Genomic DNA, 27,375 nt, shown 5'->3' with positions numbered 1-27,375 from the left:
CCCCGTACTTTGATAAGAGGACAGCAAGAAGGGCAGTAGTTGGTAGAAAACGGTTTCTTTAGTTGAGACCTTTAATTAAAATACAATGAGAGATAAAATTAATTGTAACCCCCCCCCCCAGGCCCCGTCGCTGACAGATCTCGAAAAAGAGTAGCACGGGAAAGTTATAGTTTGTACAAACCAATTTATTTCGATGAGACCTTCCATTAGAATACCATGAAGGGTAGAACATGTGTTTACCCCCCCCCCCCCCCATTTTATAAACTTTAACTTGGCACCACTAAAAGCATCCGTATGCAAAATGTGAGACCAATTGGTTGTCGTATGTAAAAGTTATGCACACCGTCGGACACATCTCCAAGGTATAGGCTACCCACTGCAAAATATTCCAGGACTCTAGGACCATTCCCGTAGAAGTAGTTCAAAACGGTAGAAGTGGGTCCGGACGGACGGACGGACAAAGCGCAAACAATTAAATAGCGCATTTGGTTAATTCTTAAAAAATGCACTAAAAATCGGATTCCGCATGCGCAAAATACATTTTTTGATTCGGCATTCGCTGTAGTTTTATTCGAGGTGCCTACATACAAAAATTTATGCAATTCGGTTCAACCATCCACATACCTATAATAATAAATCGAACGCGCGTGCCAATGATAAGCGCAAATTTCTGCAGGTGAGAGAGAAGGGAAATCTAAGAGGGCAAGTTCTCTCTATCGCACTTCTGTTGATTGTATTCAAATTAAATTGAAAGAACGTCACCGTAAGAGACAGCTTGCGCTCTTACATTTCCCTTCTCTCACCTGCGGTATCCGCGCTTGTCATTGGCACGCGCAACAGTACATTTATTATATGTCAATGGATTTAACAACAAACAATAACAAAATACACACAACACAACAAATCACAATACCTTTTTAATACGATTATTTAAAAATGCTCCCCAGATTCCTTCGTATTATAGTTGAAAATTCCCCTAGGGCGAGGTCAGTGTTCATTTGGTATGTGCAGTTTCTTTACGGGCAATGGAAAAAAAATGTCCCAGATTAAATAGATTCCTCATTCGGCAATCTCACTGGGTCAAAGGTCTGAGTTCGTAACGACGTCGGTTAAATTTTGAAATTTTATTTATCCGGTTATTGTTATGCTTTTAATTACCGCTACTATATATCTGTATTCACTAAGAAACCGCCTCGAATTGCTTTAGTCAAATATTGTTCTTACAGTCACAAAAAATTTTAATTGGCGTATTGAAGTTTTTGTAGAAAATATATTACCCAACACGAAAACGGATGCGCAGTGAAGAATTACGTACACAAGTTTTATCGTGTATCTCCACTAACACAAATGAATATTACCACAGATTAAATTACTTTCACGGCCAAAAATATTAATTCCGCGTCACAACACGCCATTTTGTTGAACGACTTACTTCGGCGTTCCCCTCGACACGATGATTTACAACGACTTCCTTTAGAATCGAGCTTTTGGGTGACTACTTAAATAAATTTGCATGCTCTTTAGCTTAAGCGGTTGCACCTAAGTTAGTACGAAACATTTTCACTAGACGTCTATCCGCTAAGACAAAACGGAATCGCCGCAACTTTCGTGATCCGCGTCCCCTTTTCATCAATCGCAAGTCCTCAACGCATTGTTGCGTATTTGTATACGAAGCGGTAATTACATATGCAATTTACACATTTATAAAATTCGGCTAAGTAGACTGCTTGTCGGGCTCCAGTTATTAAAGGTTATAGACCGCACACCAGGCAGAAGTGAGAAACAGTACGATATTTTACCTTCGACGAAGGCGATTAAAACGATGACAAAGGCGCTTCGCGGGGTGGTACAAATATGTTTGACGCATATGTTCTGCTGCGTTTTAACAAAACACGTTCATTATTATTGATGGTTGACGAATGCGAATTTGCAGGGCAGACCAATTTTAACTTCAGTGGGACATAAGTAGAAATAGTTTAGGAAAGCAACAATCCTCTTCCTTTACCCACTCCTTTCTAAAAGAACAGGTAGATTCAATTTTTGAAATAATTGCAAATAACCCTATCGCAAGTATCTACACACGTCTTCAAGAGTATCCCAGAAACTTTTAGAGTTTTTGAGGTCTCTTCTCTTAAAGATCCCAAGTCTCCAAGACAATTAATAAACCTTTTCAATTTTTAAGACCGTTTGAGACAAATGAGCTTGCAAAAGTCTATATTTTACATTTCATACTAAAAACGGTACAAATAATAAAATACAATTCGTTAATTAAATTAAAAGTTCACTAGGCATTGTTTCACCTTTAAGTGCCGAAACAATATTTCGCGCTGTAAGAACAGCCATTGCATTTCGAGTTTCTATTGATGCGCTTCCAATATGAGGTAAAACGACGCAATTTTTCAATTTAAACAGTTCACTGTCGAGAGGAAGTGGTTCTGGTGTTGTCACATCTAAACCGGCCCCCCAAATTGTACCATTCTTTAGGGCACGTATTAACGCATCTTGATCCACAACTCCACCTCGACTTGTATTTATAAATACAGCATTGGATTTCATTTTCTTGAACGTTTCATCATTAAACATCTCCTTTGTTTCAGGTGTTAAAGCACAGGTAGAAATTACAAAGTCACTAGCACTAAGTAGCTCATCTAAAGGGACACGATGGCCCCCAAGAATGTTGTCTTTGCCACTTTGGTTTGTGTACAACAATTTTTGTATTCCAAAACCATTCAGGCGTTTAGCAACTTCTTGTCCAATACGACCGAAACCCACAACCCCCACAGTAGCACCGTTCAAACTTGGCCCACACAGCCAGAAAGGCGACCATGCCTTCCAACCACCAGTGCGTGCTTCTTCGCTAGCTTCCAACAATCGCCTGCTGGTCGCTAAGAGAAGTGCAATTGTTAACTCTGCCGTTGCCGGTGTTAACACATCTGGGGTGTATCCTATCCTAACATTACGAGCCTTCAATTCGTTTAAATCTAAATGGTCAAAACCGACCGACATTGTAGCTACCACTTTCAATTGAGATCCTGCTCGATTCAGAACTTCCTTATCGATCTTTTCAGTCAACAAACAAAACAATGCGTCTTTTCCCTGCACGTTACTTATCAAATCTGCCCTCGAAACGGGCTCGGAATGCGCCCAGATTGTGACATCACAACTGCACAAAATAGAATTATTATTTATAAATCTTGGTGCAGACTACTCACTGATTTTTCAGCAGATCTGTCGCTTCTGGTCCAATGTCCCGGGTCACATACACTGTTGGTCTTGCCATGTTCGATAGGAATGATCTTGCTTCTGCTGGAAATTGCGCAATAGTCCGGTGCACAATCTTTTCAATTTTACTTAAATGCCTTAATATATGCATGTGATCGGCACCTAAAGGATTTTTAATAAGAAATTGCATAATTCATTGAACTTGACCGACACTGACCTTGTTCATGGCAGATCACCGCATTTTATATTTAAAAAATTAACCCACTCCGTCGTTGTTGGCAAATCGGGCCCGAACCTAACCTACAAATTTTTTACTTTTGCATGTACCACAGCCACAGCCTTTATTGTAGCTGGCTGTGGCACAATCCACAAGTGTGTGAATTCATCCCAATCATTAATATTAATTAATTAATTTCCATTAATTTCATTTATGGCCATTTGCACCAAAAATTGAAGCGAGCGTAGCTTAAAATCTATGTCAACGATTATTGAGACAATGGTTGATATGGATTGTAAGCTAAATTTGTCGGTGTAAACAGTAAACTGTATGTATGTGTGTACTAATATTACGTATAATCAAAAGTACTAGATTAGAAAAAGTACATTTTCCCAAGGATTAACGTCCTTGCATTTTCCAAAACAAACACGTTCTTGATCACCCGGTATATGAAATAATCAAACCAAATAATACTACCATCCTTGAACGCAGCCTATTGATTGTCGCTTCGCATAACCTCTGAACAATAACCTACAAAACCAAAAAATTTTAATTACGAAATATAAAACCATGGTAATAGCTATCGGTTTCGAAGGGAGCGCGAACAAGCTAGGAATAGGAATAATTAAAGACGGTGCTGTTTTGGCCAACTGCCGACGAACCTACATCACTCCACCGGGTGCCGGATTTTTGCCAAAGGAGACTGCCCAGCATCACAGAGAAAATGTCCTGGCAGTTCTTAAAGAGGCTTTAGATGAATCGAAAATAGATGTAAAAGATATGGATGTTGTGTGCTACACCAAAGGGCCAGGAATGGGTGCTCCCTTGGCTTGCGTTGCCGTCGTTGCTAGAACTGTCGCCCAGATTTGGAATAAGCCGTTGCTGGGAGTTAATCACTGCATTGGTCGTATCCTTTTTTCCCGTAGGGCATTTTTACAAAAATGTATTTTCTTAATGTAAGACATTGAGATGGGTCGTCTGATAACGGGGGCTAAAAACCCCACCATTCTGTATGTAAGTGGTGGTAACACGCAGGTCATAGCGTTCTCAAGGAAACGTTATCGTATCGTTGGTGAAACGATTGATATAGCTGTGGGGAATTGTTTAGATCGATTTGCCAGAATACTCAAACTTTCCAATTCACCTAGTCCCGGTTACAATATCGAACAATTGGCGAAGAAGGGTAAAAAATGCGCCACCTTGCCGTACTGTGTTAAAGGAATGGACGTGAGCTTCTCCGGGATATTGACATACATGGAAGAACGTGCCAATATGTTAATGTCAGAAGGTTACACAAAAGAGGACCTCTGTTTTTCTCTGCAGGAGCACGTATTTGCAATGTTAGTTGAAACGTCTGAGCGAGCATTAGCCCATTGCAATTCCGATGAAATGCTACTCGTGGGAGGCGTGGGGTGCAACGAACGGCTGCAAGAGATGATGAAGATTATGTGCGAAGAACGTGGTGCGAAGGTATTCGCAACAGATGAAAGGTATTGCATTGATAACGGATTGATGATTGCTCATGCCGGCGCCGAAATGTTTAAGAGTGGCACAAAAATGAAATGGGAGGACTGCACTATTATGCAAAGATATCGTACTGACGTTGTTGAAACTTCGTGGAGAAATGAGGATGATTTATTGTAATTAGTAACAGAATAATAAATAATTTTTATACATTCTTTTCTTTTTGGATATTCCCTTTAAGGTGCCGAGAATATAAACTTCAAAAATATTATTTATTGTCGCTCTTGTTCTAGGCTCTCAAGTAACAGATAATGGCAATACAAGAAGAAATTCGATCAAAGAAACGAGACTCATCACACAAGCCGACAACAAACATCCTAATTGAATTTCAAAAGTTAACTTACAAGTTGTGTTGTTAAAATATAACCTACCTATATATTTCACTACGTATACACTCCCAGATACCCTCTAAATAATCTAAAAACCAACCCTGTATATTAGTCTCAAATGAAAGGTACTTACACCTATGGAAAATTACACGCTATCTACTAAACATCGACAACTGCAATATGCTCTAAATTGTATTAATATTAACATTAACACCTTGTACTGATTAGTGATCTTCAACCTTCCCATTGATGTCAAAATAGACAATTAATTAAGTTACGGCCCTTTATACTAAATGAACTCATTACGTACACAATTATTGCGCAATTTTAAACTAAGACCCTTCTAATTAAAATTTAAGTAGGTATCTACTATGCGATCAAAAATGAGTTGCTGTCGGGTCATCTTTGGAATTATTGTTTACATGGGAAATCGTACTTAACTTGAACTTCCAAGGTCACTAGACAGCAACTCATTTTTCTTTTTCTTCGCCCGTTATTAAATTAACAGCATAATACCACGGCAATTACATACATAAATTTAAATGAAAGAATTACCTGGCTTCGTAAGCAACCGCACGTACACCATTGCTACCTTAGTAGTTAAGTCGACAAAAAGCCCGCCTCCGCAGTCATCTTGAAGGGAAAACCATGCCATATTTCTCTTTTACGCGCTACCTTTGTCTATTTGCAATTTTAATTGTTAGATCAGCGCCAAGTAAATATGCAGTGGTGTAGCTTGCGTTTTTCTCCTTTAATGTCGCAATGCACATTTTCATATAACTGTCCCTTAAGGATCAAGTGTAGGGCTGCTTAATTTTTTAGTTGTGAAAGGTTCCACCCTGTATATACAACTTACTACGATACATTTGTGAGAGTTGGCAACTATGCAATTTCTAGGTGGGGGAAAAGCTGCCTGCGCGACCTAGAAAGCTCGAATGTAGGTTACGTTGAGCATCTTGTTGTGAATGGCGGTCGTGAACGCGTCGCCCCATAAATTTGTTGTTATTTTGTGTTATTTAATGCAGGTAGTAATTTTTGCATTTCTTTATATGGTATTTGTGTTTTGTATGCCGCATTTTATATTTTTTGTGCGTTTCAATCTTTGATTTTGAAATTTACTTGATTTAACCGCAATGCAAAATGACATGTTAAATACCGCTATGCTATTGTTTGTAATTGTTTACGTTTTTGGTGTAATGCTTGTTTAATTTTTGTTTATTGATGTTGATTACTTGGTCTTGTCCCTGAAGTAACATTCATATAAGTTTTGATCATTTTATTTTAATATGTGGAAATTACAGATTCGTTTGATGTACTGACTTGTTGTTTGTAACTAACATTTTCTCCGTGAATGAAGCAGTCACGGGGGTGGTAAAAACTGTAGTCAAAATTGAACTACGACACCTAATTCTATGATTGTCTTCGGCTTTCAACTGTAGGTTCGAAACCCCGAACGAGGGGCGACGCTACCTATCTTGCGGGGGCGAGATTACGCTAATCAAAACTCTTCAGTTTAGAATCTATGTGCGATAAATGAGTTACGATTCGTAATTTCCACATATTTTGTTTTTGGTTAAATTTGCCTACAAGACTATGTAATTTTCCATCTTGATTTTAACAAAAGGACTTTATTGCACCAAAGATGAGTCACATCCTGTACTCTTATAACGCTTTCTCAGAATTTAGGTACCTGCTGTTACCTCACCCATTGTTCCCAAAAACTTGGTTTTAACCTTGAGTGTAACCAACATTGTGTATATGCATTTACTATCATTGTTAACTACTACTTAAACCTAAAATAAAACTTTTACAAAATATTTTGTTAATTAACTTTTGGACTGTTTTAATCCAACTGCAAGGTGTTTCTTTGTCGTACTCTTTCTACCCTTGGCAGTTACTTTTGCGAGAATACGACACCCTTCTGGCTTTGCTTACATTAACGTACATCAACTAAGTTTCGGGGTTTTCACAATCATAATAATTACGATGTTTTATTTTACGTTCCTTCCCAAGTGTACTTCAGGTCATGGCGTTGTCTACAACTAACGTAAGGGAGCGCTGCCTTAGATGTTTGATCACGTGCCACTTTTCAAATTTAAGCGGGATCTTGTTTAGTTTTGGAGAGAACAGTGTACTATATGGTCTAAAGGTGGGTTCATAGCTCTCCGTTCTTACGTTTCCGTTTGTCCGTTAGCCAATCAGAAGACAGCAAATTTTTAAATCGTACATCGTCCGTTTACGACGGAAAAGTTGGTTGAAGTTGAACATTTACGTTTCCGTTGTTCCGTTTTTAACAAGAGTGAGGTTATGTTTGGTACGTTAACAGTGTTCGCCTATTCGTTCTTCACGGTAATAATCAGATAGCAATGTGCTCTTACTTTCGTACCATTTTTACATACTGAAAATCACGGAGGGCACAGTAAGTACAAAATAAAATTTAGGTTATGGTTATACGTTGCAAATGTACAATGTGGACGGATTGCTATGAACCTTAATAAAATGCATTATCCGTTTGACAGACCGACGCAACGGATGAACGGAGAGCTATGAACCCACCTTAAGGAGAACAGTCATTCGGGTGGCAATTTTTAAACGTTGCCGGGTTGACTTTATTTCCGTGTTCTTGTAGTGTGAAGTTAGCGTAGAACCTGGGGGTGAACGTTCTTTCCCTAGACTTACCATTTCTTGAAGACACTTACAAAAGTTTGAGCTATAGGAAGCTGTTCTCTTAACAATTTGGCACATTTTTTTAAAAAATAGAGTACCCTGTATATTTTAATCTAAAAGGCCTATTAAAATTCTTTTTGATACATATAGGCAATAGATGATATTAAAAAAAGAGTCAAATGGTTCAAGAGTTTCAAAAGTTGAGACGCCCGATTTCAAAACTTCAAACAAGTACCGTTGGCGTATATAGAGACACCGCTGGAAATACATTTAAATACAATGCATTTTACAACCGTTTTTTTTCATTTTCATTTTTCTTAAGGTTACCCTATCCAGGACCTTAGATACCTTCTGCACTGGAGGTCTGGATAATTAACAATGTATTTCATGTATTTGTCACAGACTTCGGAATGTTATTTTTCACAAATGAGAAAGCAGCGGAGTTCCTTTTAAATCTATTTGAGCTAACTACTTGGGTTGGGAGCATAGTTATCAAAGTTGTATTAGATTAACCTCAGATTTAAATTATTCAAACTCAAACGAGTTACTTCCTCGGATTGTTAATTTTTGTATATTGTAGATGTGATGCAAAATTAAAGTGCACTAAATCGCATGTCTTGCACTGCTCGATTTTGGGCGCCCAACGTGGGGCTCGACAATCATTTTGGCGTCGAACCTGACTACATGGGAGTATGTTGTTTTATTTTAAATGGCGGATAATGCGTAAGCAATGGAGTAAAAGAAAAAACAAGGTACAGTTGGTAGTATAATTTTTGTTTTACAAAATAATACTTAAAAGTTTTAAATTTTGAATTTAAATTATTAGTAATACTGGCATAATACGATAAAGCACCAGTTGAATTAGTTACACGTTCCGATGTCCAAGTCAGCATTAACTAACATGCATCTTTGCGGCTTTAAATGTATTTTTCATTAACATAGCAACAGTTACAGGACCCACACCGCCTGGGACTGGAGTAATGCATTCGGCAACATTCTTAACATCTGTTTAAGCGTGTTCAATTAATTGTTCGCGTGTTTGTGAAAGACTTACTGTCAAAATCAACATCGCCCACCAGTCTGACTTTGCCCTCTGCCGTTGTTATTCTGGTCATGCCCACATCGATAACGCACGCACCAGGTTTCACCATGTCTTCTTTAATAAGATGAACGACTCCTAAAATTACGGGAATTACACTATTGAAACTAAGACAAGAAAGTACCAGTTGCACTAATGATGATATCTGCTAGTTTAGTGAAGATGCAAAGCTGTTCTGGAGGCGTGTTTCTATGGCACACTGTAACGGTCGCTTCCAAACCTGGCAATTCATTTCGGGCATCGGAATTTAAAATGACAGAAAGCGGCAAACCAATATGCTTGGATCTACCGACGACGACGACGTTTTTTGCGAACGTTTCAACCCCTGCTCTAGACATAATCGTTAACTATCTCATTTATATTATATCAATAGGTACCGTTTCAACACCTCGATTACAGCCAAAACTGTGCAAGGGACGAAACTTTCCATATTCAGGCACAGCTTTCCCGCGTTACTATAGTGAAATCCGTCTACATCCTTAATAGGATCGACAGCGTTGCACACGTTACGCTCGGAGATCTGGGGAGGTACGGGAAGCTGTACCAAAATCCCGTCGACGGACACATCGCCGTTCAATTGTTGGATTTTCGAGATTAGCTCTACTTCGGAAATCGTGTCTGGCAATTTCTCTATCTTACTATCAATTCCTAGAAATAAATACCACTAACTTAATTAGAAGCCGTGCCGTGCTGATGAAAAATTGGCAACGCTGCAAACGGATTTCTTGATAGAATTTTCATGTATGAACAATATTCGAATTTACCTATACAAGAATTATATGATCCTGGCTGGTAAACTAGTGCAACGTTGCCAAATTCTACAGCACCGCCTCAATTCGCACGTACCGACATATGCCGCTGCTTCCATTTTCTTTTCGACATATTTTATACTCGCGGGGTCGTCTCCGACCAGGACGGCAACCAGAGAAGGTTTCCGGCCGCTGGTCTTCACCCACGCGTTTATGTCGCAGCGAAGCGTATTTTGAATTTCATCTGCAATATTTCGTCCGTTTATAATCTGAACCATTTTATTCCTAAAATAATACTTTGTATTTCTCAGAACGAACCGAATTTCAAGTGCATTATTTCGTATTGCGCTACGAACGGCATAGACAACATTTACGACGCAACGCATTTATTTTGTTGTACATCACAGACACCAACAGGGAGTGTAATATTTATTTCAACCCGCCTAGATCTATACGAGTAATAATATCACACTATGCCTTGTGAATTCCGCCACACTGACCCCCTCTTAAAGTTTTTGATTTTATCTGTACGCCAACCTTACTGCAATCAGAGATCATATTGTGTTTATAGTGGAAATAGAATTATTTTCTTTTGTGTTTTTCATGGAATCTGGAGGCCATTTTGAATTCAATGAAGGTTTTCGATTAGTATACCTACTATGGTATTAGGTAATTGGTTCGTATGCTTGATTGCATTTATTCAGACAAAAGGGCGGTTGGCACGAGTACATCCGAAAGTGATGTACCTAATCATTCCAAATTGACGATCTAAAAAGACATCTGTCCGAAAGCTGGCGGATTAAAAGGAAGACGGGGTTCAATCGCGAGGGGTATCAAAGATCAAAAATTCAAAATCCTAAAATGTCGAATTTTTGGAAATGTTGGAAATAGGAAATAGGTCAAACATTTTGATTTTTTTAATGTTGAAAAAGCTTAGGAAGTGTTGACGATTACAAAAAAGTAGGTATAAAACATTTTCACATATGATTTGACCTCAAATGTTTTGGAAGCACCTAGTGGATATTTTGGAAATGTGGAGGCAATTTTGAAAATGTGTAAACTGAATTTTTTCAAAAACGATAAAGTTTTTTATATACATGATGCTTAACAACAAGTGTACCTACAATATATTTGTAGAACGTAGAATGACTGTAATTGTAATGAAATATTGTTCCAAAGAAAGTTGTGTCTGATACATTTATGGAGCACCTTGTCAGATACCATGCTAATTTTAGACATCCTGTATATTGGGAAAATAATCAATGAGGAAGGTAATCGAAGAATGTGGTACCTAACTGGTAAGCAGGGTTGCCAGATTGCGTATGGTCGTCTGCATCAGAAACATAAATCTGCATTGCGACCCCCCCCCCCTCAATGGCCGGAGAGCACGATGTTGATGTAAAACCTGAAACTCCGGTTGAATGCCAGACATCTAGCAACCCTGCTGGTAAGCCAAAGTAGTGACTGAAGCTCAAATGCAGTGTGTCTATTTTAAGTGTCCAGTGGAAAAACATCAATTGATAAAGGAAGTCGAGGGAACAATAACAGCATGAATACCTACCTCTCCGCACCCCTAAACATTTGCAAACGGGGGCTTTACAACAATTCAACCCGAGTTGTTTGGAAACAATTGTAATTACAGTAGAATCTACCAGTATCATTAATCCACCCGAGCATGATACATGATTGCTTATTAGTTATTACCTACAAGTTTTTATGCACGTTTCCTTCTGTCGTTAGCATCTCGAAAATTTTTACTCAAACGCGAATCAAATGAGAAAACCTTACAATGTCCCTAGCAACGGTTTGAAATTAAAAATGTAAATTAAAGAAATGCTCATCGTACCTACTACATGTTTGAATCCTATTGCAGTAACTGTAATGCTTGATAATGTTTAAAAATCTGCAAATTTGTGCTTTATTACAATTCTCCTCATCTACACCCTTTACCTATGCATTTTTCATTCATAAACAGAAATTTCTCATGTTGCACAAACATAACCTAAACGCCTTGGCTCATTAGAACTAAAGTCAATGGAACTATTAACAGAAAAATAAGTGTACAGTGTTTTGCCTAACAATACGGCGTCTAGAATGACACATACAACAAATTATTTATAACAAATTATTAAACGGAAGTCATCGATTACACATAAATTATACAAATAGAACAGAGGCAAAAAAAAGTTGTAAATTATTAGCGATTCTAACTTTTTTTTTCTACGTGTAGCGTGGAAACGTGTTAATTAATATTTACCTGTTTAACACCGAGCACTTTGTTTTAATTAGCGATTTACAAGTCAGATTTAAATAAATAAATAAAATTTGTCACATTCGCGAACACGTGCGTTTTTCAACGCGAACAATAGAGAATTTCCACGTGAAGCGCAAGTCTTTGTCGAATAAGTCTCAGTGGCGTGCAAAACGTGAACCAATAAGGGTTTGATTGATTGATTGATTTCTAAAGCCTACCGTAAAATTGTGTCGCAACAATGACTTTACGATATCTTTAATCGAGTGGTTTGTTTTACGATTGCGGGGGTGCCCTAATCGTCTAATGAAATGCAGTTGCTCAAACGTTTAATAGAGATGGAAGAATAGCGGGCACTACCACCACCATACTTTCACGACTTCGTGTAGAATGTAATTGTGTTGTTGTGGAGTATAGTAACTCGTCGGTGCACCGTCTGAGAGCAAGTTCTCGGGAAAGATATTCTCCTGTTAGTGCTTTTTACGTGTGCACTGGAATTGTGATATTGGGGACCATTTCAATTCTAGTGTTTTGACTACCAAAAAAACACCAGCAGGTGAGCGTTTTTGATTAGTTTTGTTGATTATGTTCAATGTAAATTTTTTGATATGAGAATGGGAATTTGTTATCGTTACTTGTACCACATTCGCCTGGAACAGATTTTTGCGTCGGTCCGTCCGTCTGTTGCAGAGATTTGAAACTTTTGCGGAGAATACTTCAACCGGTTTGTATTGTACTATTTACAGTAAATACCACGATAAATACCTACTGTTGGTGTATACTTCATTGTGCTGAAATCGAGGAACGGTTACTTTGACATTTTGTTCCAGTTTAGCAAATAAATGCTAGTAATAAATTTGAATAATGGTTATCTGTCTGTGGTACAAGAAGGTGGGCGTTTAGCGGTTCTAGTTACCATTCAATAAACGGTAATCAAATGAATGTATGCATTATATACAAAGCGTCACGCGGTTTATTTATATTTTATTGTTTGACACAAAAATTACTGTGGGAGTAGTTCTCTGAGTTTAAAAGCTAAAATCTCAAAATCGGTGGGGCCGGTTTTAATAAAATTTGGGGTACCTATCAACTGATAACTTGATGTTCCAATACTATGCGATCGAAAAAGACTTGCTGTCGAGTCACCTTTGGAATTTTTGTTTACCTGAGAAATCATATTTAACTTCCAAAGGCGACTCGATTGTCAATCCTTTTTTGATCGCCCGGTACATAAATTTCAAATTTTTTACGGTATATAATCCTCTTTTCAAAGAAGTGCACCAAACAAGTCTATTCTTTTTTTTATAATGAATTGTATAACTAGCGTTGAGAATAAGTTCGTGTATCTATATTGTGTAACGTCACCCCTTAAATTTTTTAATTTAACTAATATTCTGCACCCGATAAAGATTTAGAATTTCTTGCAAAATAGGTACCATGCATGCGGTATGGCACAAACTGGTTTTGTTCAACACTATCATAATAACGGGCGATCAAAAATGAGTTGCTGTCGAGTCGCCTTTGGAAGTTCAAGTTAAGTACGATTTCCCATGTAAACAAAAGTTTCAAAGGTGACTCGACAGCAACTCATTTTTGATCGCACAGTATATGTCCACATATTATTTTCGAATTGTTATCGGGGGCGTTCTCGCACCTATTTCCCAGGTATATCTTAAATTGAAATTAGCGAAACAGATTTTTTGTTTGTTTATTTTTTTTCTTTACCTACTAAGTAATTTTGTAGTGTATTCAATAATAATAATAATGGAATTTATTGTTCGACAGACACTCGGGTCCATAATTGAACAATATTCAATTATAAATTCCGAGATAAATTCACTTAGTGGCTAAGCTAAAAAAAACGTTCAATATGATCTAGTGTGAATAAATGCTACTTACTATTTTTAATTATCTGGTGCGAAAGGTGCGCGCCTCAATTGCTCATCAGTTGGATGTGGTGAGGTAATTTGCACTTCTTTTTCGTCGACCGAGCCCTGAACTTTCGGTCTACTACGAACGCATGGATAAGTGGCAGTACTCAGGACTGATTGGTTACGAAAACACGAACTGGTATTTGGGGTTAAAATAGCCTGCAGTTTACAGAACCAACAATTCAGGCTTAATGGGCCTCCTTGATAGCTGCACTAAACTTTTTACAACTACCCTAAACCAGCACAAATTTCTCTGAAATACTCCAAGTTTTGTTCACTTTAACTGCTCGGATGTTTGGACAAACAAATACTTGACGGTCGCATAATTTCCAATTTTAATTAACAGTAATGAGCGTTGGCCGGAAAACTTCATTTTAGGCCATGGGTAAACCACTTCAAATTTTGTGTATGGTAAAATTCTAAAAGAGATTTTAAAACATTCTAAAAAATTCTAGAAAATTCTCAAAAAATAATATAATAGTGTGTGCATATGCGTCTGAAAAAGAATTCAAGAAAAGTTCTAAAAAATTTCAGAAAATAGAATTCTAAAAAATTTAAAAAAATCTACAAAAAGCTAGAGTAGTGTACACGGTAAACCACTTTAAATTTTGTGTACACTAAAATTCTAAAATATTCTTAATTTTGAACATTCTAAAAATTTTAAAAGTTGTATACATTGTGTGCGTTTCGGAAAAATTTCTAGAAAAGTTCTAAAAAATTCTAGAAAATTCTAAAAAATTCTTAAAAAATACTAGGAATTACTAAAAAAAATTTAAAATATAAGATTCTATAAAAATCTAGGAAATTCTAAAAAATTCTGCACAACACTAGTAGTGTACACCAAAATTCTACAGTGATTTTCTCCTCGATTTTAGGTAAAAATAAAAGGAATGAAAGACAGCTTAAATTTTAATTGTCATGTCCTTAAATAACGGACCTAGCGGCTGTATACCTTTGATGGGAGATGCATTTATTTGGAGGCAGTCAGGCCACCAGCAAGTTCCGTGAATTATAAAGGCTACGTGCAAATGATCATGTATTCAATTCGATTAATGAACGTTAAATGAAAAGAAATTTCCTTGAAGTACCCCTATGGTGAATTTGAACTCAATATAATTAACGAATGACTGATAAATTTGCACATTTCTACGATCGAGTTTCTATCGCTCATCACACATTATGAGAATTTATGGGTATAGAACCCGAAAGTTGGGAAATTCTTTCGGGGTACAACTTAACGCCTTCAAAGAAAGCTATGTTCTAAATGCCGTTGCCGTCTCTTTTAGACTGTAAAACAAAATCGTGTTCCCGTACCCGTGGGAATGTAGGAAAGTGTGTTACTAACTTAGAAACTTTCGCGGGCATACGGCCAACCATTCCGCGAAGTTTCATTGAAATCGGATGAACGGTTTAGACATGCCTAATAAGATGCAATTAATAGCATATGAATAGTACGGATGGAAATGTCAATTCTTCACTATTAGTCTGATACATTTCACTCAAATAATTGTACGATTTTGTTCTTGAATTTCGACTGCAAACATTCACACATAAGCGAAATAAAGTGTCTCGTGCACGAAATGGTACCCGCTTGCTTTTATAACTTCGCTAAAAATTTGATTTCAGCGCACTTAAAATGGTGGTTCGTGAAAATCTACTTGAATGAATTTTTAACGATAAATAAATTTACGAACAAACAGTGTACATTATCACTCTCGAAAACTAGCTAAGAATTACCGTTCTCCCACTTCTCTCCCTATTTAAATCTCGCTCGGTGGAAAAATGGAAAAGGGACTTATTTTCTGAACGAAACAAACTCGCCTCGCGTCCCCTTTTAAACGAATCGCAAACCTGCGTTTTGGTCACGTGCTCGAGTTTTTACAAAACGGAACGAAACTTTCAGGTCCGAAGAGATCATGGCAACCGCACCCGCTTTCCGCAATGCGCTTTGTATTATCAATTGTTATCGCTAGACATATTTTCGTTCATGTTCGCTATGAAGCGGTACACGTATATTTTTCTTTGCTGAACGAAATACAAATTCGAAGAAATACTTCTTTAATCCTAAGGGATCTGATCTTGAATCATAGCTCATTTCCCAATGACCTGCTTCTATTTTATGGCCTGTTGACCGTCTTTCATTTCAGCTTGATCATTTCACCATTTGAAGTTCCAGCAGAGGGGTTGGGTCTGTGAAAAAGCATTCATGCGAAATTCACTAAATCGCTTTCTATCGAATCACAGGGAACAATTTTTATTCGCATGCCCTGTCAGTTCTGAAAGCGGTTTAGTAGCAATCATGAGGTTTTACCCCTTTTAATTTGGGCTAGAAAACCAATTATGCTATCTTTAAAAAAATGATCATCAATTACTAATTAATAAAGATTATGGCAATATAAGAACAAATTCAACCTCGAATTCAACAGATATTTTACGTCATAACACACATAAGACAAACAGAACCCTCAACCCGTTGCACAAGCCGATAACAAGAATCATAATTAAATTTAAAAACAATCTGCCTGCGAGTTGTTAAAATATAAAATCATACATACAACTGTGGAAAATTCCACCCTAACTAACTACGAATAGACAAATCGTACGTATACAAAATCCTGTCTCACTATACAGGGTGAGTTTTTTTTAATTGAAATAACAAATACAAAGTCGCTTAAATGGACAAAGAATTGTGTGCTGATTAATCTTCCCATTCAAAGTTTCTTGTGGCTCTACAATTTAACGAAGTTATTGCAAAAACCCGAAAAATGTTTTTTTTTGAAAATGCGCTGGCGTTCCTTTATTTATATAGATATCAAAAGATAGTTTTAACAAACTCTTAGTATTTTTTTCTGAGCTCTGTGGTGGTGTTAAAATTTTTATTACGTGTGCTCTATTATTTCTTATGGAAGCCATTTTGTATTTATACGTCACTCGATAGAGAAAAAAATTACAAAACCAGTGATACTAAACACTTAGTATTTCTTGTGACAATCAGCGGTGAATTTTTGCCATGAAGTCACTGGTTTTGAAATTTTTTCTTCTATCGAGTGACGTAGAAATCCAATATGGCTTCCATAAGAAATAATAAACTTGATGTGATTTACTCGCAACCCACAAGTTATAAAAATTTTAGTTTAGTACCATCAGAAAGCTGAGAAAAAGTTACTAAGCTATTTTTTTTATATCTATGAAAATAAACGAACGCCAGCGCATTTTCGAAAAAGCAATTGTTCTGTTTTTTTGGCCATAAATCCGCTAGGTGTTCAGCTATAATGAGTTCGCCTCTATTCGGTAAAGCGGTGCGCTGAATAAAGATGGAGTTTGGAAATTTACGTGTTACAATGCGCTTAGAAAGGTGAACAAACGAAAAATCGAAGTGTGCCTGACCATAGAGGGTGTATTGATGTTGGGGACTAACTAACTTCACGAGGGCAGAAAGTGGCGTCTGTCCGTTAGCACGATATCTCGAAAACCCATGGACGGATTACGATGAAATTTTGCAGATGGATTCTTTATCCAATTTTTAGATCGGCGTTCGTGAATTGGCAATGTAGGCCAAAAAATAAGGAAGGCCCTTTTGTTTTGACATCTCGGTTAGTTATGAACCGACTTCCAAATGAGCATAGTTTTAGCCATATAATCCGCTATAGTCACATCGAGGAGCTCGTTTGCCATTTAATTTATTCAAAATACAAAAACTCTGCAACACAGCACTTTCTAAAAAATGACTGCACAACGGCCTACAACTCTGCAGAAACTGATTAATTACAATGTAAAGTACAGTCATTGAATAAGTAAATTACTTATTCAAAGGTACAGTGTAGTTAAGCATAAAAGCTCTCTGTACTCAAATTTTTATAAATACCGTCTTTGCTTTATAACTAAAAGTTCTCACGTGACCCAAGTAGCTACAAGGTTGTTGATAACATTAATTAAAGCCATTCTGTTCTGTCGGCTACTTATTATAGCGCGCGCAGCAAAATAACGGCAATTGTCATATATAAGTAACGCAAACTTGTATAATTTCTAAGTGAAAAGTGATAATTAATTAATTATAAGAGAGAAAGTACCTACCATCCCGATAATCTTGATGAATTTAATTTCTATTGTTTACTAATATTTGCCCGCTGAGAAAGTCGTGCGACCAAAGAAGATTTACTTGTAGGACTATTAATCATTGTAACCGCAATGTAAAAAAGATTAATTTCTTGTTTAACATCTCTATTATAATTATGGTAATTCTGATAAATAGGTGGGAAACGTTAATTGCTAGGCGAATTCGGATCAATTAGTTTCAATTAGTCATGCACGATTTCGATTACTTGTACGAAGTCGACGTGATTCGATACAAAAAATGTCTTAACGCCCTCGCTAGAGGGTTTTAATTTATTAACAATATAACGTGAAGATTGTTATCTGTAAACTCTCACTGCGCTTATTGGAAATTCAAGGTAAATGTTACGCTTTCGTGGCATCTAACTAATTAAAGCACTTCCGAGATATTACCTATACAAACTTCGGCGGCAAAATTTTGTCCTACCTGAAAACGCAAGTCTAATCCTAATTTTTGCAGTGCGCAATTGCATGAATGAAGATATCGGTGCATTTGCCCAGTTTCGCCTACCTAAATTGAATACCGTAATGATTGTTGGAATTTACGGGATTGAAGCAGTGGAATAGTAGGTTAATACCGAAGGCAACAACGCTATTGAGTTTTATTCCGATCACTAGTCAAGTTAACGTTATTTATTCAGTGGCGGATTTATACTTTTGCCGCCCAGGGGCTTTGGGAAACTTGCCGCCCCTAGATCATTCTTACCACAAAAATAGCCCACAACTTCATAAATCCTATGGCTAAAAAATAAAATCGCAATCTAAGGGAGTTTATTGGTTCGTGGACTATTCGACTACAGAACAAAATGCTTATAAGTAATAAGTATTTTTATTTGATTATTCAACAATTTATTGGATTAATCAAAACAATTTTCCGCCCCCCCCCCCAAATTTGCCGCCCTGGGCCCGTGCCCTTAGTGCCCCCCTCTAAATCCGCCTCTGTATTTATTACGTTAGAACCTGTACCAGCTTAAGGGGTGCAGCAGTCATAATTTTTGGAAAGAAGCTGTGGCGTCTACAAGTAAGTATTTGAATCAACGATTGCAGATTGCGCGGACTGACATGGCTCTAAGGTAGGATTGGTCGAGATTATACAGGGTGTTTTTTTGGGAGCTTTAGTTAAACGTTTCTGGGAAAGTAAAATAGGTCGGTTTTTGAAAATTTGTACTTAGCAGTTACTCTGAAGGCCGAATCGATGTAAACTATTTTCAAAATGGCCGCACTTCCAGAAACACCGGAAGTAGCTAGTAACTTTGTTATTTTAAATGGCAACCCCTATTTTTTTATTGCATTTTTGGATTCTACGTGAAATTTCAGTTCTTTTGATACCCACATGTCGATATCTGCCATTTATGGTTTTTAAGTTCTTTTGACTTTATGAAAAAAAATGGCGAATGCAGATGGTACCTTGATAATTGATTACTTGAAAAAGGTTATAGTCATGGCAACCCATTTTTATCAGTGGATAGAGAATGAATAGGGCTTTCTTTTAGTGCATTTAAAAAAAAGTTAAGGTACTACCGCACCTATGGAGATCCAAATTTATGAGACTCCAAAGACTAGAAACTCAGTTTTTTTAAATGGAATGACCATGTTCTTACTATTGCATGAGATAAAGGATCGAAATTGGCATATTTTGATATTACATGTTCCTACAGCTATTTTTAACAGGTTTTGATTTATTCCCATTTCATTGAATTGATCTCGGAATTGATGCCATTTTTTTCGCATTTTCTTTTTAGTAGTTGGCCATGATTCTTTAATATCATTGATTTTAGTCTAAATAATTCATTAATGTCATTTAAGGATATAGGACGGAAACATTCCTTCAACTGAATTTCTTAAACACCGTATAAGTCTGGAAATTCAGAGAGGTACCTAATGCGATATCTGTTCTAGCAACAATTCTATACCAAGAATGTTTCAACGAAGTTTTTTATATTTTGCATTTTATTTATTTTGTTAATCTTGCATTTGCAATTCAATTCATTTTCTTAAATATTCTCTTGTAGAACATTGTATCACTTGTGCTTCAACGGTTTGTAGTGCATTTGGGGGTACAACATTTCCAAAATTCATACAATTTCGTTCCAGTGTTCGAATGAATCTACGGCAACCACGTGCCGCGATTTTGTCCATTTCACCATAAATAACAATTAAATCCCAAAATAGGTGAAACCACTGCGAGCCATTTTTCGATTTTTGAAAAACTTATGTTAACCTATAACAGTAGGTGACGGATTAGTGTCACTAGATTTGTTTAAAATTCAGTTGTTATAGAATCATGGCCGACTACTAAAAAGAAAATCCGAATAAAATAGTGTCAATTCAATAAAATGGGAATAAGTCAGAAACTGTTAAAGATAGCTATATAGGAACATGTATTGTCAAAATATGCCTATTTCGTTTCTTTATCTCATGCAATAGTAAGAAAATGGTCATTCCATAAAAAAAACTGGGTTTTTAGTCTTTGAAGTTTCATAAATTTGGATAGGGGGGGTCGTACGCAACTTAACGTTTTTTTAAATGCATTAAAAGAAAGCCCTATTCATTCTCTATGCACTGATAAAAATAGTTTACCATGACTACGACCGTTTTCAAGTAATCAATTATCAAGTTACCATCTGCATCCGTCATTTTTTTTCTTAAAGTCAAAATAACTTAAAAACCATAAATGGCAGATGGGGTTTCAAAAGAACCGAAATTTCATGTAAAATCCAAAAAATGCAATAAAAAATAGGGGTTGCCATTTAAAATAACGAAGTTACTATCTACTTCCGGTGTTTCCGGAAGTGTGGCCATTTTGAAAATATTTTACATCGATTCGGCCTTCAGAGTAACTCCTAAGTACAAATTTTCAAAAACCTACCTATTTTACTTTCCCAGAAACGTTTAACTAAAGCTCCCAAAAAAACACCCTGTACTTTTGTATGATAACACGATAGAAAATTCTGTATTATTTAAACATATTTTTAATTACACAGGGTGTAATTAATCCTGTATGTATTTGGTTCCAAATTGTAAATCTTTTTTAATGCGTAAAACCAACGAAAAGTTATAGCACAGATTGTAGTTAATCTGTGGTTATATGTAGTTTCAAAAGTACTGTGATGTATCCAAGTCGAAAGCTCCCGCATCAACAAGAAGCGGGAAAAACATGAACTTGCATCATCAATGAAACTGTATGAAACATCAGAATTAGCAAAGCTAAATCAAGACAATCTTCGATTCATGTTACTGTTGAACTATTGCAAAATGGCTGCATTATTTTTCGACGTGTTGTCAGCCTATAAACGGTACTCATGCCTTGTATTTTGAAATCTCGCATTTTCGAGTCTTTCTGTCGTTAAGTTTATCGTTAAATTACTGTTTCAAATTTGATTTCAAGCATCGTGTCTTTCATTTCGATTTTAGTCAGTCGGATGATCATGGTTTCGAATCCATCCAATATTAAAAAAAATATCTACAGGGTGTTTTCTATATAGGTACGAAATTTCATGTGTATTCCTGTTTCTTTAAATGGGACCACCTATATATTTTTGATCTTTTAAGTTATTCAATAACTTTCATTAATATAATGTCCCCTTGGATGGCTTTGAATGGTATTCAAGAACGTTAGTAAGGGAGGTATTGCATTGGGGTAAAAAATGACCTACTTTTTTGACGGAAATACACGTTTTGAAGCACCCGGAATCGGAATCAAACAAAATCTTTATGATGTGGATCGGTCTGTTACTTTCTCTGTCTATCTGTAGGTACTCCAATTTCCGGTCCAACGGTTGATCCGATTGGAACCAAATTTTGTACACATATTCTTAGATATAAAAGGAAGAGCTGGGCAGAATCGAGCTTTCGCACGTGCCACTCTCTCATTTCCGGCTAAACAGCTGAACCGATTGGACTATAATAGGACACAGGTGTAGACGCGTATTATTAGATTTTCTTGTTTGGAATGAGTAGTTTTCCCTAATTAATGCTTTAGAGTGTAATTTATTTAGGGTTCTATTATGAGATAGACAGGGTGGTTCCATTAGAGGGCTGGTTTCTGCAACATTTGGCTATTTTAGGCTTTTTTTAGGTCAAGGCGACCGTCTGACGGGCGATAACGCGAAATTAATAACTGTTGCGCGTTGTTTTCTGATGGATCCGCCTGGGAACGGTTCCAATGTCCCTTTACAAATTACGCCGCGTTTTTTTCCAGAATCCTCGGCGTAATTTGTTTAAGGGACATCTGAATTACATAACATCGTGCATTACTTGGAACTTCGCTATCAGTAAAGCTATCACGCTACGAACCAGGTGTTTTTAAATATTGGCTTATTCTGGATCTATGCCGATTTAGCCACATTTTTAATACCCGACCAAACTATTCATTTACCTTATATTTTTTCTTTGCCTTCAATCACTCTGATGGCAAATAAATACACGCTACCAAAATATTGACATATATCACTATGAGTAATAAAATATGCGGTGCCCAAAATTGTCCTATGATTTATAAAACGATCAGGGATCTTCCCCATCCTTAAATGTCCCCTGTTTCAATTAACAATTTTTTTTCCGAAAAAGTTAGTTACGCCAACCAAATTCAGCCATTTAACAAAAATAATGAAAAACCGTTATTTGAATAGCACAATCCATTTTGTGCGTTATCAGTTCGCTTTTATAAGAAGCATCCTTAGAAAGAATGGCTCACAATTATGAAAGTTATAAAGTTATAGGTATGTAGTGCGTGTGCGCAATCCACTTTTTTGACACGTGATTTTAATTTGCTTTTATAGAAAAAGTGAAATTTCAGAAGAATTGGGTCACAAATAACAAATGTCAATTTGCGCATGCGTAATAATGTTCTCGCGCCTTTTAGTGCGTGTGCGTTTAGGAAGCACCTTCCTATACCATTTCAGAAAAATCCGTCAATAAATAAGAAAATTGGGTCTGTGCATTCGCATTCCATTTTTTTGGCGCGTTTTCAATTCGATTTTATACGGAGTTGTGGAAATGTTGGACAGCGTCTAAAACTACCTCTTGAGTCGTCCAATTTTGGGATACTGGATCATCCTTTATTAAACAAACAAGTTATGTCAACGCATGCTTTTGACAAGTCATTTCAAGTTGTGCATGCGCGATCCATTTTTTGACGTCATTTTAATTTACTTTATTTTATAGTTAACTTTATATATAGTAGACGTTATATTGACATTTTAATAGGTTTTAATGAGTAAGCCGTTAAGTCGTAAACCGTAAGAGTACATAAAGTGATCACTTCAACCGCAAGGGTAGATAAAGTAAATCAGATGATTATGCATTCTAATGACATCTGTCATTCTTATTTCAAATGGAACGCGGAGCACGGTATAAAATGACGCTTAAAACATATAATAATATAATAATAATAACAATGACATTTATTGAGCACACACCATACAAAGAACAGATATTATACATTACATTACATAATGGGTGACTCAATAGGGCGAAGTTCAGACTGGAATAAACCGTGTTATTCCGTCTGCTCTACCACTCAACCCCCTACATATGAAATTAACAACAAGAGACCAAGACATAAAAAAAACCTAGCAAGAAAAAACTATATGATAATAAAAACCATTCAGTATGAAGGCACAAATTAAAACCTAAAAAGAAGAAAAAAAAAAATGTAAAAAAAAAAAAAAATTATAGCAATAATGATATTAACGATGGAACTTAATGCTGTCTTGCAAGGAGTATGAGGCGCAAGCGTTTTTTAAAAAGACTTTCGGATAAATGTTTTAAATGAGATGGTAATTCATTATACGTCTTTGCAATATTGTAACTGAAGGAGCGTTTAAATAGTGACGTTTTGTGAGTAGGTATAGTTATAAAAAACCGATCTCTAACATTGACATTATGGACGTCAGCTCTGTATGTTACCTTTTCAAATAAATATGACGGAGTTTTGGTTTGAAGTATGCCATGGAACAAACAGGCAGAATGTAATATTCTTCTGTTGTTCATATCAAGCCACTGGGATATGACAATACCGTTTCTATGGAAACGACGCGACGGCAGAAGCTAAACGCATGGTACTTTTGATGTCTAAATTAAATTCAGTATTGTCAGAAGATTTACAGTGATTTATATGGCTTTTGCATAAACATAAGTTTCAGTTTGTCGACTCTTTGTCACTTTTTGCACGAATCATCCAATCTAATCTATACTTACAACAATAATACAATTCGTCCATGCTGCACGTTTAAACGAACAGTTCAAAAGTGGGTTAATTATTAAAATTGTTACTAACTGTGCACTTCATATTCAAATAGAAAAATTGCTTTAATTACTTTAAAAGCTTTTTTAATTAGTCCGCCGATGTTTACATGCGAATGAATGGGTTTGAGATAGTTTTAACGGGTCCTAGCCTGCACATTTCGAGTGCGCAAACACCTTTAACTGGAAAATTTACACGAATTAGCGGTTCCCGTGCCTTTTGAGTTGATATCATGAACTGTAACTGATTTTACAAATTTAATTAAGGCGCGACGCAGGGCGCCAATAGCGGACCTTTGTTATTTTTATAAATATTTCATTGAATCGTCGTCTAACTGGACGAGTCTTGCATTGTAATAGTTAAGTCACGCCATTTTAGGAAGTCGTTAATTATAATTCTATTGCTAATTAATTTCGAGAATATTGCATTCATATGACAACCTTCTTTGGAAATGCAATTGAGAAAAACTCGAGGAGAGTATGGTAACGATGGGCCAATCAATAACTAACCGTATTGATAGTGCTCAAATTGGAAAAGTAGGACAGAGAATGGCCCTTTCTTTGGAAAATCAAATTTGAATGGTCTGGTTATGAATTAATTAAACAAAAAACAAGACAAATATAAAATAAATGAATGGCACGTTTCACGTTTTAATTGTATAAAATTAAGTTGATTAAATGCTCAAAATGGTCTCCACTAGTGCACAGACAATAATACAGTCTGTGTTGAAATTCTTCAGGGACATTAACATAAGTGTGAATCTTAAAACATTCCTCACATTTTTCAAGATCAATCATAACATCATTCCTTCTTCAAAGATCTTCTCTCTGGAAGTTGTTTAGAGGTCCTTAGAGAAATATAACAACAAACTAACAAAGTTTACCTGATCTTTATAAAATGTTTATTCATTTTTAATAAGTTCTTGGTTCTTTAAATATTCTTCAGATCAAATGCAGTTCAGCTTCAGAAAATTCTCTATAAAACCGTGAGCCGTGTAATGGAGTTGATTTTTTTCGAATCAATTAGGGCAGCGCAGTTTTGGATGTTAAGCATTATGAGAGTGGTCCCATTACAAGGCTGGCTATTCCAAAATGTTGTTAATTAGAATTTCTTTTAACTCAATGAGTTCTTAATAAAAGGAACGATCTATATTTTTTGAGTACCTAATTGGTTTCCGGATTGACCGGTTAATTGCCTGGGGAAAGTTATCGGTGCCAGTCTGACGGGCCTTCCTACGTTGTTATGATTAAAACCGATCTAACTTGTTAGCATCGATTTTGTAGGCGTGTTAGAAATTTAAAAAAAAGTAGGCACGCGTCAGGGAGAGGTAGTGATAGGGCATTCGGTTTTGGACTACCAGAGTGTCAAGTGAGTAGTTGTGCAAGCTCAAGTACAAGAACGTGCAATTAAAGCAAAAGCTGTTCGCCATTCAGATTCTTAGGATGTAAATAATCGAGTTCAGAAAAACTGCGTCAGTACGGAAGTGTTGTGAGTGACGCATTTAAAAGTAAATCTTACGATAAAAAATCGCATTAATGATGACGTGTGCGGAAGTTTGTTTGGTCAGTACATAAATATCACGAAAATCAGAAATTGAACTAAATCAGTTGGTTTATTTACTTGATATCATATTAGAGTTTAGTTAATGGACCTTCTTCCATTTAAGTACACAAATTTACCAACGCCTTAGAAGTAATAGTGCAATATTTTCAACATAGTTAGGCCAAGATGAGAAGGTCGTGTGTGGAGTACCAGAAATAATATAATTTTGGGTTGAATATACTCAACCATTCAGTCAGTTTGAGTTTCATTATCGACCAGATCGATTAATCCTGTGTTAATGGAGGTCCAATGGAATAAGTTTTTCTAGGTTAAGGAGTGGTTTAACCCTGCGAGAGTAACAAGATAAGATTTCGATATTTCCATACATCGACTCCCCCTCCCGTTACATTTTGACTCTCAAGTGTATGGCTTTTAAAAAAGAGCTGCTACACACTCGAGCCTCACAACCATGTCAAGGGACAGCACTAGGTGGGATTTTATGTTCAGAGAGCTGTTAGCTTAAGGAGAAAAGGACCAATTGCGCTTGGAAACCTTTGACAGTAATAATTGGGTTTCTTTGCGGAGCATTAGAAGAAGTTTGCCATTCGTGAAAAGCACATTGGAGTAATTTTTTTGAAAGTGCAACATTAATTTTTACTGTTTAACTTGTTTATTTCGTCAAATCCCTAACTATTATGGAGCTGATTTGATGATTTCGGATGCTAAGTGACTCGAGTGCAACATGGAAGGTAGCCACCACTCCACTCCCCGTTACAATAATTTGCACATTTTTATATATAGCCTCTATTCCGGAACATTGAATATAACAAGAAAATAATTTTTTTCTACAACTGTCAAAAAAACCTGTCATTTTCTGACGGATTTCGAAACGCGAAGTACTAGATTTTTAATCGGTTAATTAATAAGTAAGGTTGCCTTGACAACGTGCGCAAAATCGTCAACAGTGAAAAAAAGTATTTCGCGCACGGGACAAAGTTGAACTTAAACAGCAAATTTAATTAACAATTTCAAAGAAAAAATATTGTATATAACGCTAGCGCGATTATTTCGCGCATTTGACTGATATTTTAACTCGGCTTCGCCTCGTCAAAATACCTTCAGTCTCAATGCGCGAAATGCTGCCCGTCGCATAGAAAATTAAATCGGTTTCCTCTGTGAAATGGATACTTCTTAGATTAGCCTAGGTCAAATGGAGTGTGGGTGTAATTTGGATAGCTGTCAAAATGTCTTTAAATTCCCGCGGAGATAGAAAACGCAATAGAATTTTTTCCGATATTGAATCGCTAATGGTTTTTTTATTGCCTACTATATGGCCAGGAAAATTCGTCAATACACTTGCTTAGTAGTGAAAATCGTTTTCATACTGTCACTGTTTCCCTAATAATCCAAACCAATAACGTTCATATGTAAAGGTTTCGTTTTTTCATAGATTACTGGGCGAATGTATCCTGCGCTAACGAAAA

General features: G+C 36.5%; 4 protein-coding genes across 5 annotated transcripts in view; 2 read left to right on the top strand and 2 right to left on the bottom strand.

The window, feature by feature from the left end:
* Positions 1-2,197: 2,197 nt before the first annotated feature.
* LOC116178626 (glyoxylate reductase/hydroxypyruvate reductase-like) lies at positions 2,198-3,567 on the bottom strand. The gene is made up of 3 exons (XM_031498177.1): positions 3,440-3,567; positions 3,213-3,384; positions 2,198-3,163 (listed from the first exon to the last, which is right to left on the bottom strand). Exons 2-3 carry the CDS (start codon positions 3,371-3,373, stop codon positions 2,269-2,271), a joined length of 1,056 nt encoding a protein of 351 aa, XP_031354037.1. The 5' UTR covers positions 3,374-3,384; positions 3,440-3,567; the 3' UTR covers positions 2,198-2,268.
* Positions 3,568-3,674: 107 nt separating this feature from the next.
* Positions 3,675-5,118, top strand: LOC116178627 (probable tRNA N6-adenosine threonylcarbamoyltransferase). The gene is made up of 2 exons (XM_031498178.1): positions 3,675-4,346; positions 4,401-5,118. Exons 1-2 carry the CDS (start codon positions 4,010-4,012, stop codon positions 5,081-5,083), a joined length of 1,020 nt encoding a protein of 339 aa, XP_031354038.1. The 5' UTR covers positions 3,675-4,009; the 3' UTR covers positions 5,084-5,118.
* Positions 5,119-8,712: 3,594 nt separating this feature from the next.
* Positions 8,713-12,222, bottom strand: LOC116178004 (probable bifunctional methylenetetrahydrofolate dehydrogenase/cyclohydrolase 2). Of its 2 annotated transcripts, XM_031497232.1 has the most exons (7): positions 11,758-11,842; positions 11,654-11,710; positions 9,905-10,092; positions 9,436-9,706; positions 9,183-9,388; positions 9,014-9,136; positions 8,713-8,964 (listed from the first exon to the last, which is right to left on the bottom strand). In XM_031497232.1, the coding sequence occupies exons 1-7, from the start codon at positions 11,763-11,765 to the stop codon at positions 8,852-8,854; spliced, it is 966 nt and encodes a 321-aa protein (XP_031353092.1). In that variant the 5' UTR covers positions 11,766-11,842; the 3' UTR covers positions 8,713-8,851. The 2 variants fall into 2 exon arrangements, with proteins under 2 accessions (XP_031353092.1, XP_031353093.1); XM_031497233.1 differs by lacking the exons at positions 11,654-11,710; positions 11,758-11,842 and adding an exon at positions 12,065-12,222.
* Positions 12,223-12,432: 210 nt separating this feature from the next.
* The window catches only part of LOC116178003 (SH2 domain-containing protein 4B-like), a 59,054-nt gene continuing 44,111 nt past the window's right edge, over positions 12,433-27,375 (top strand). Inside the window, exon 1 of the mRNA XM_031497231.1 lies at positions 12,433-12,614. The gene's annotated coding sequence lies outside the window, so the exon portion shown is untranslated. The remainder of the gene's footprint in view (positions 12,615-27,375) is intronic.

The sequence above is a fragment of the Photinus pyralis genome, unplaced genomic scaffold, assembly GCF_008802855.1.
Source record: "Photinus pyralis isolate 1611_PpyrPB1 unplaced genomic scaffold, Ppyr1.3 Ppyr1.4_LG8, whole genome shotgun sequence".
NCBI classification, from domain to species: Eukaryota; Metazoa; Arthropoda; class Insecta; order Coleoptera; family Lampyridae; genus Photinus; species Photinus pyralis.
Note: the sequence above shows the minus strand (reverse complement) of the source record. Positions and strands in the feature narration are given on the sequence as shown.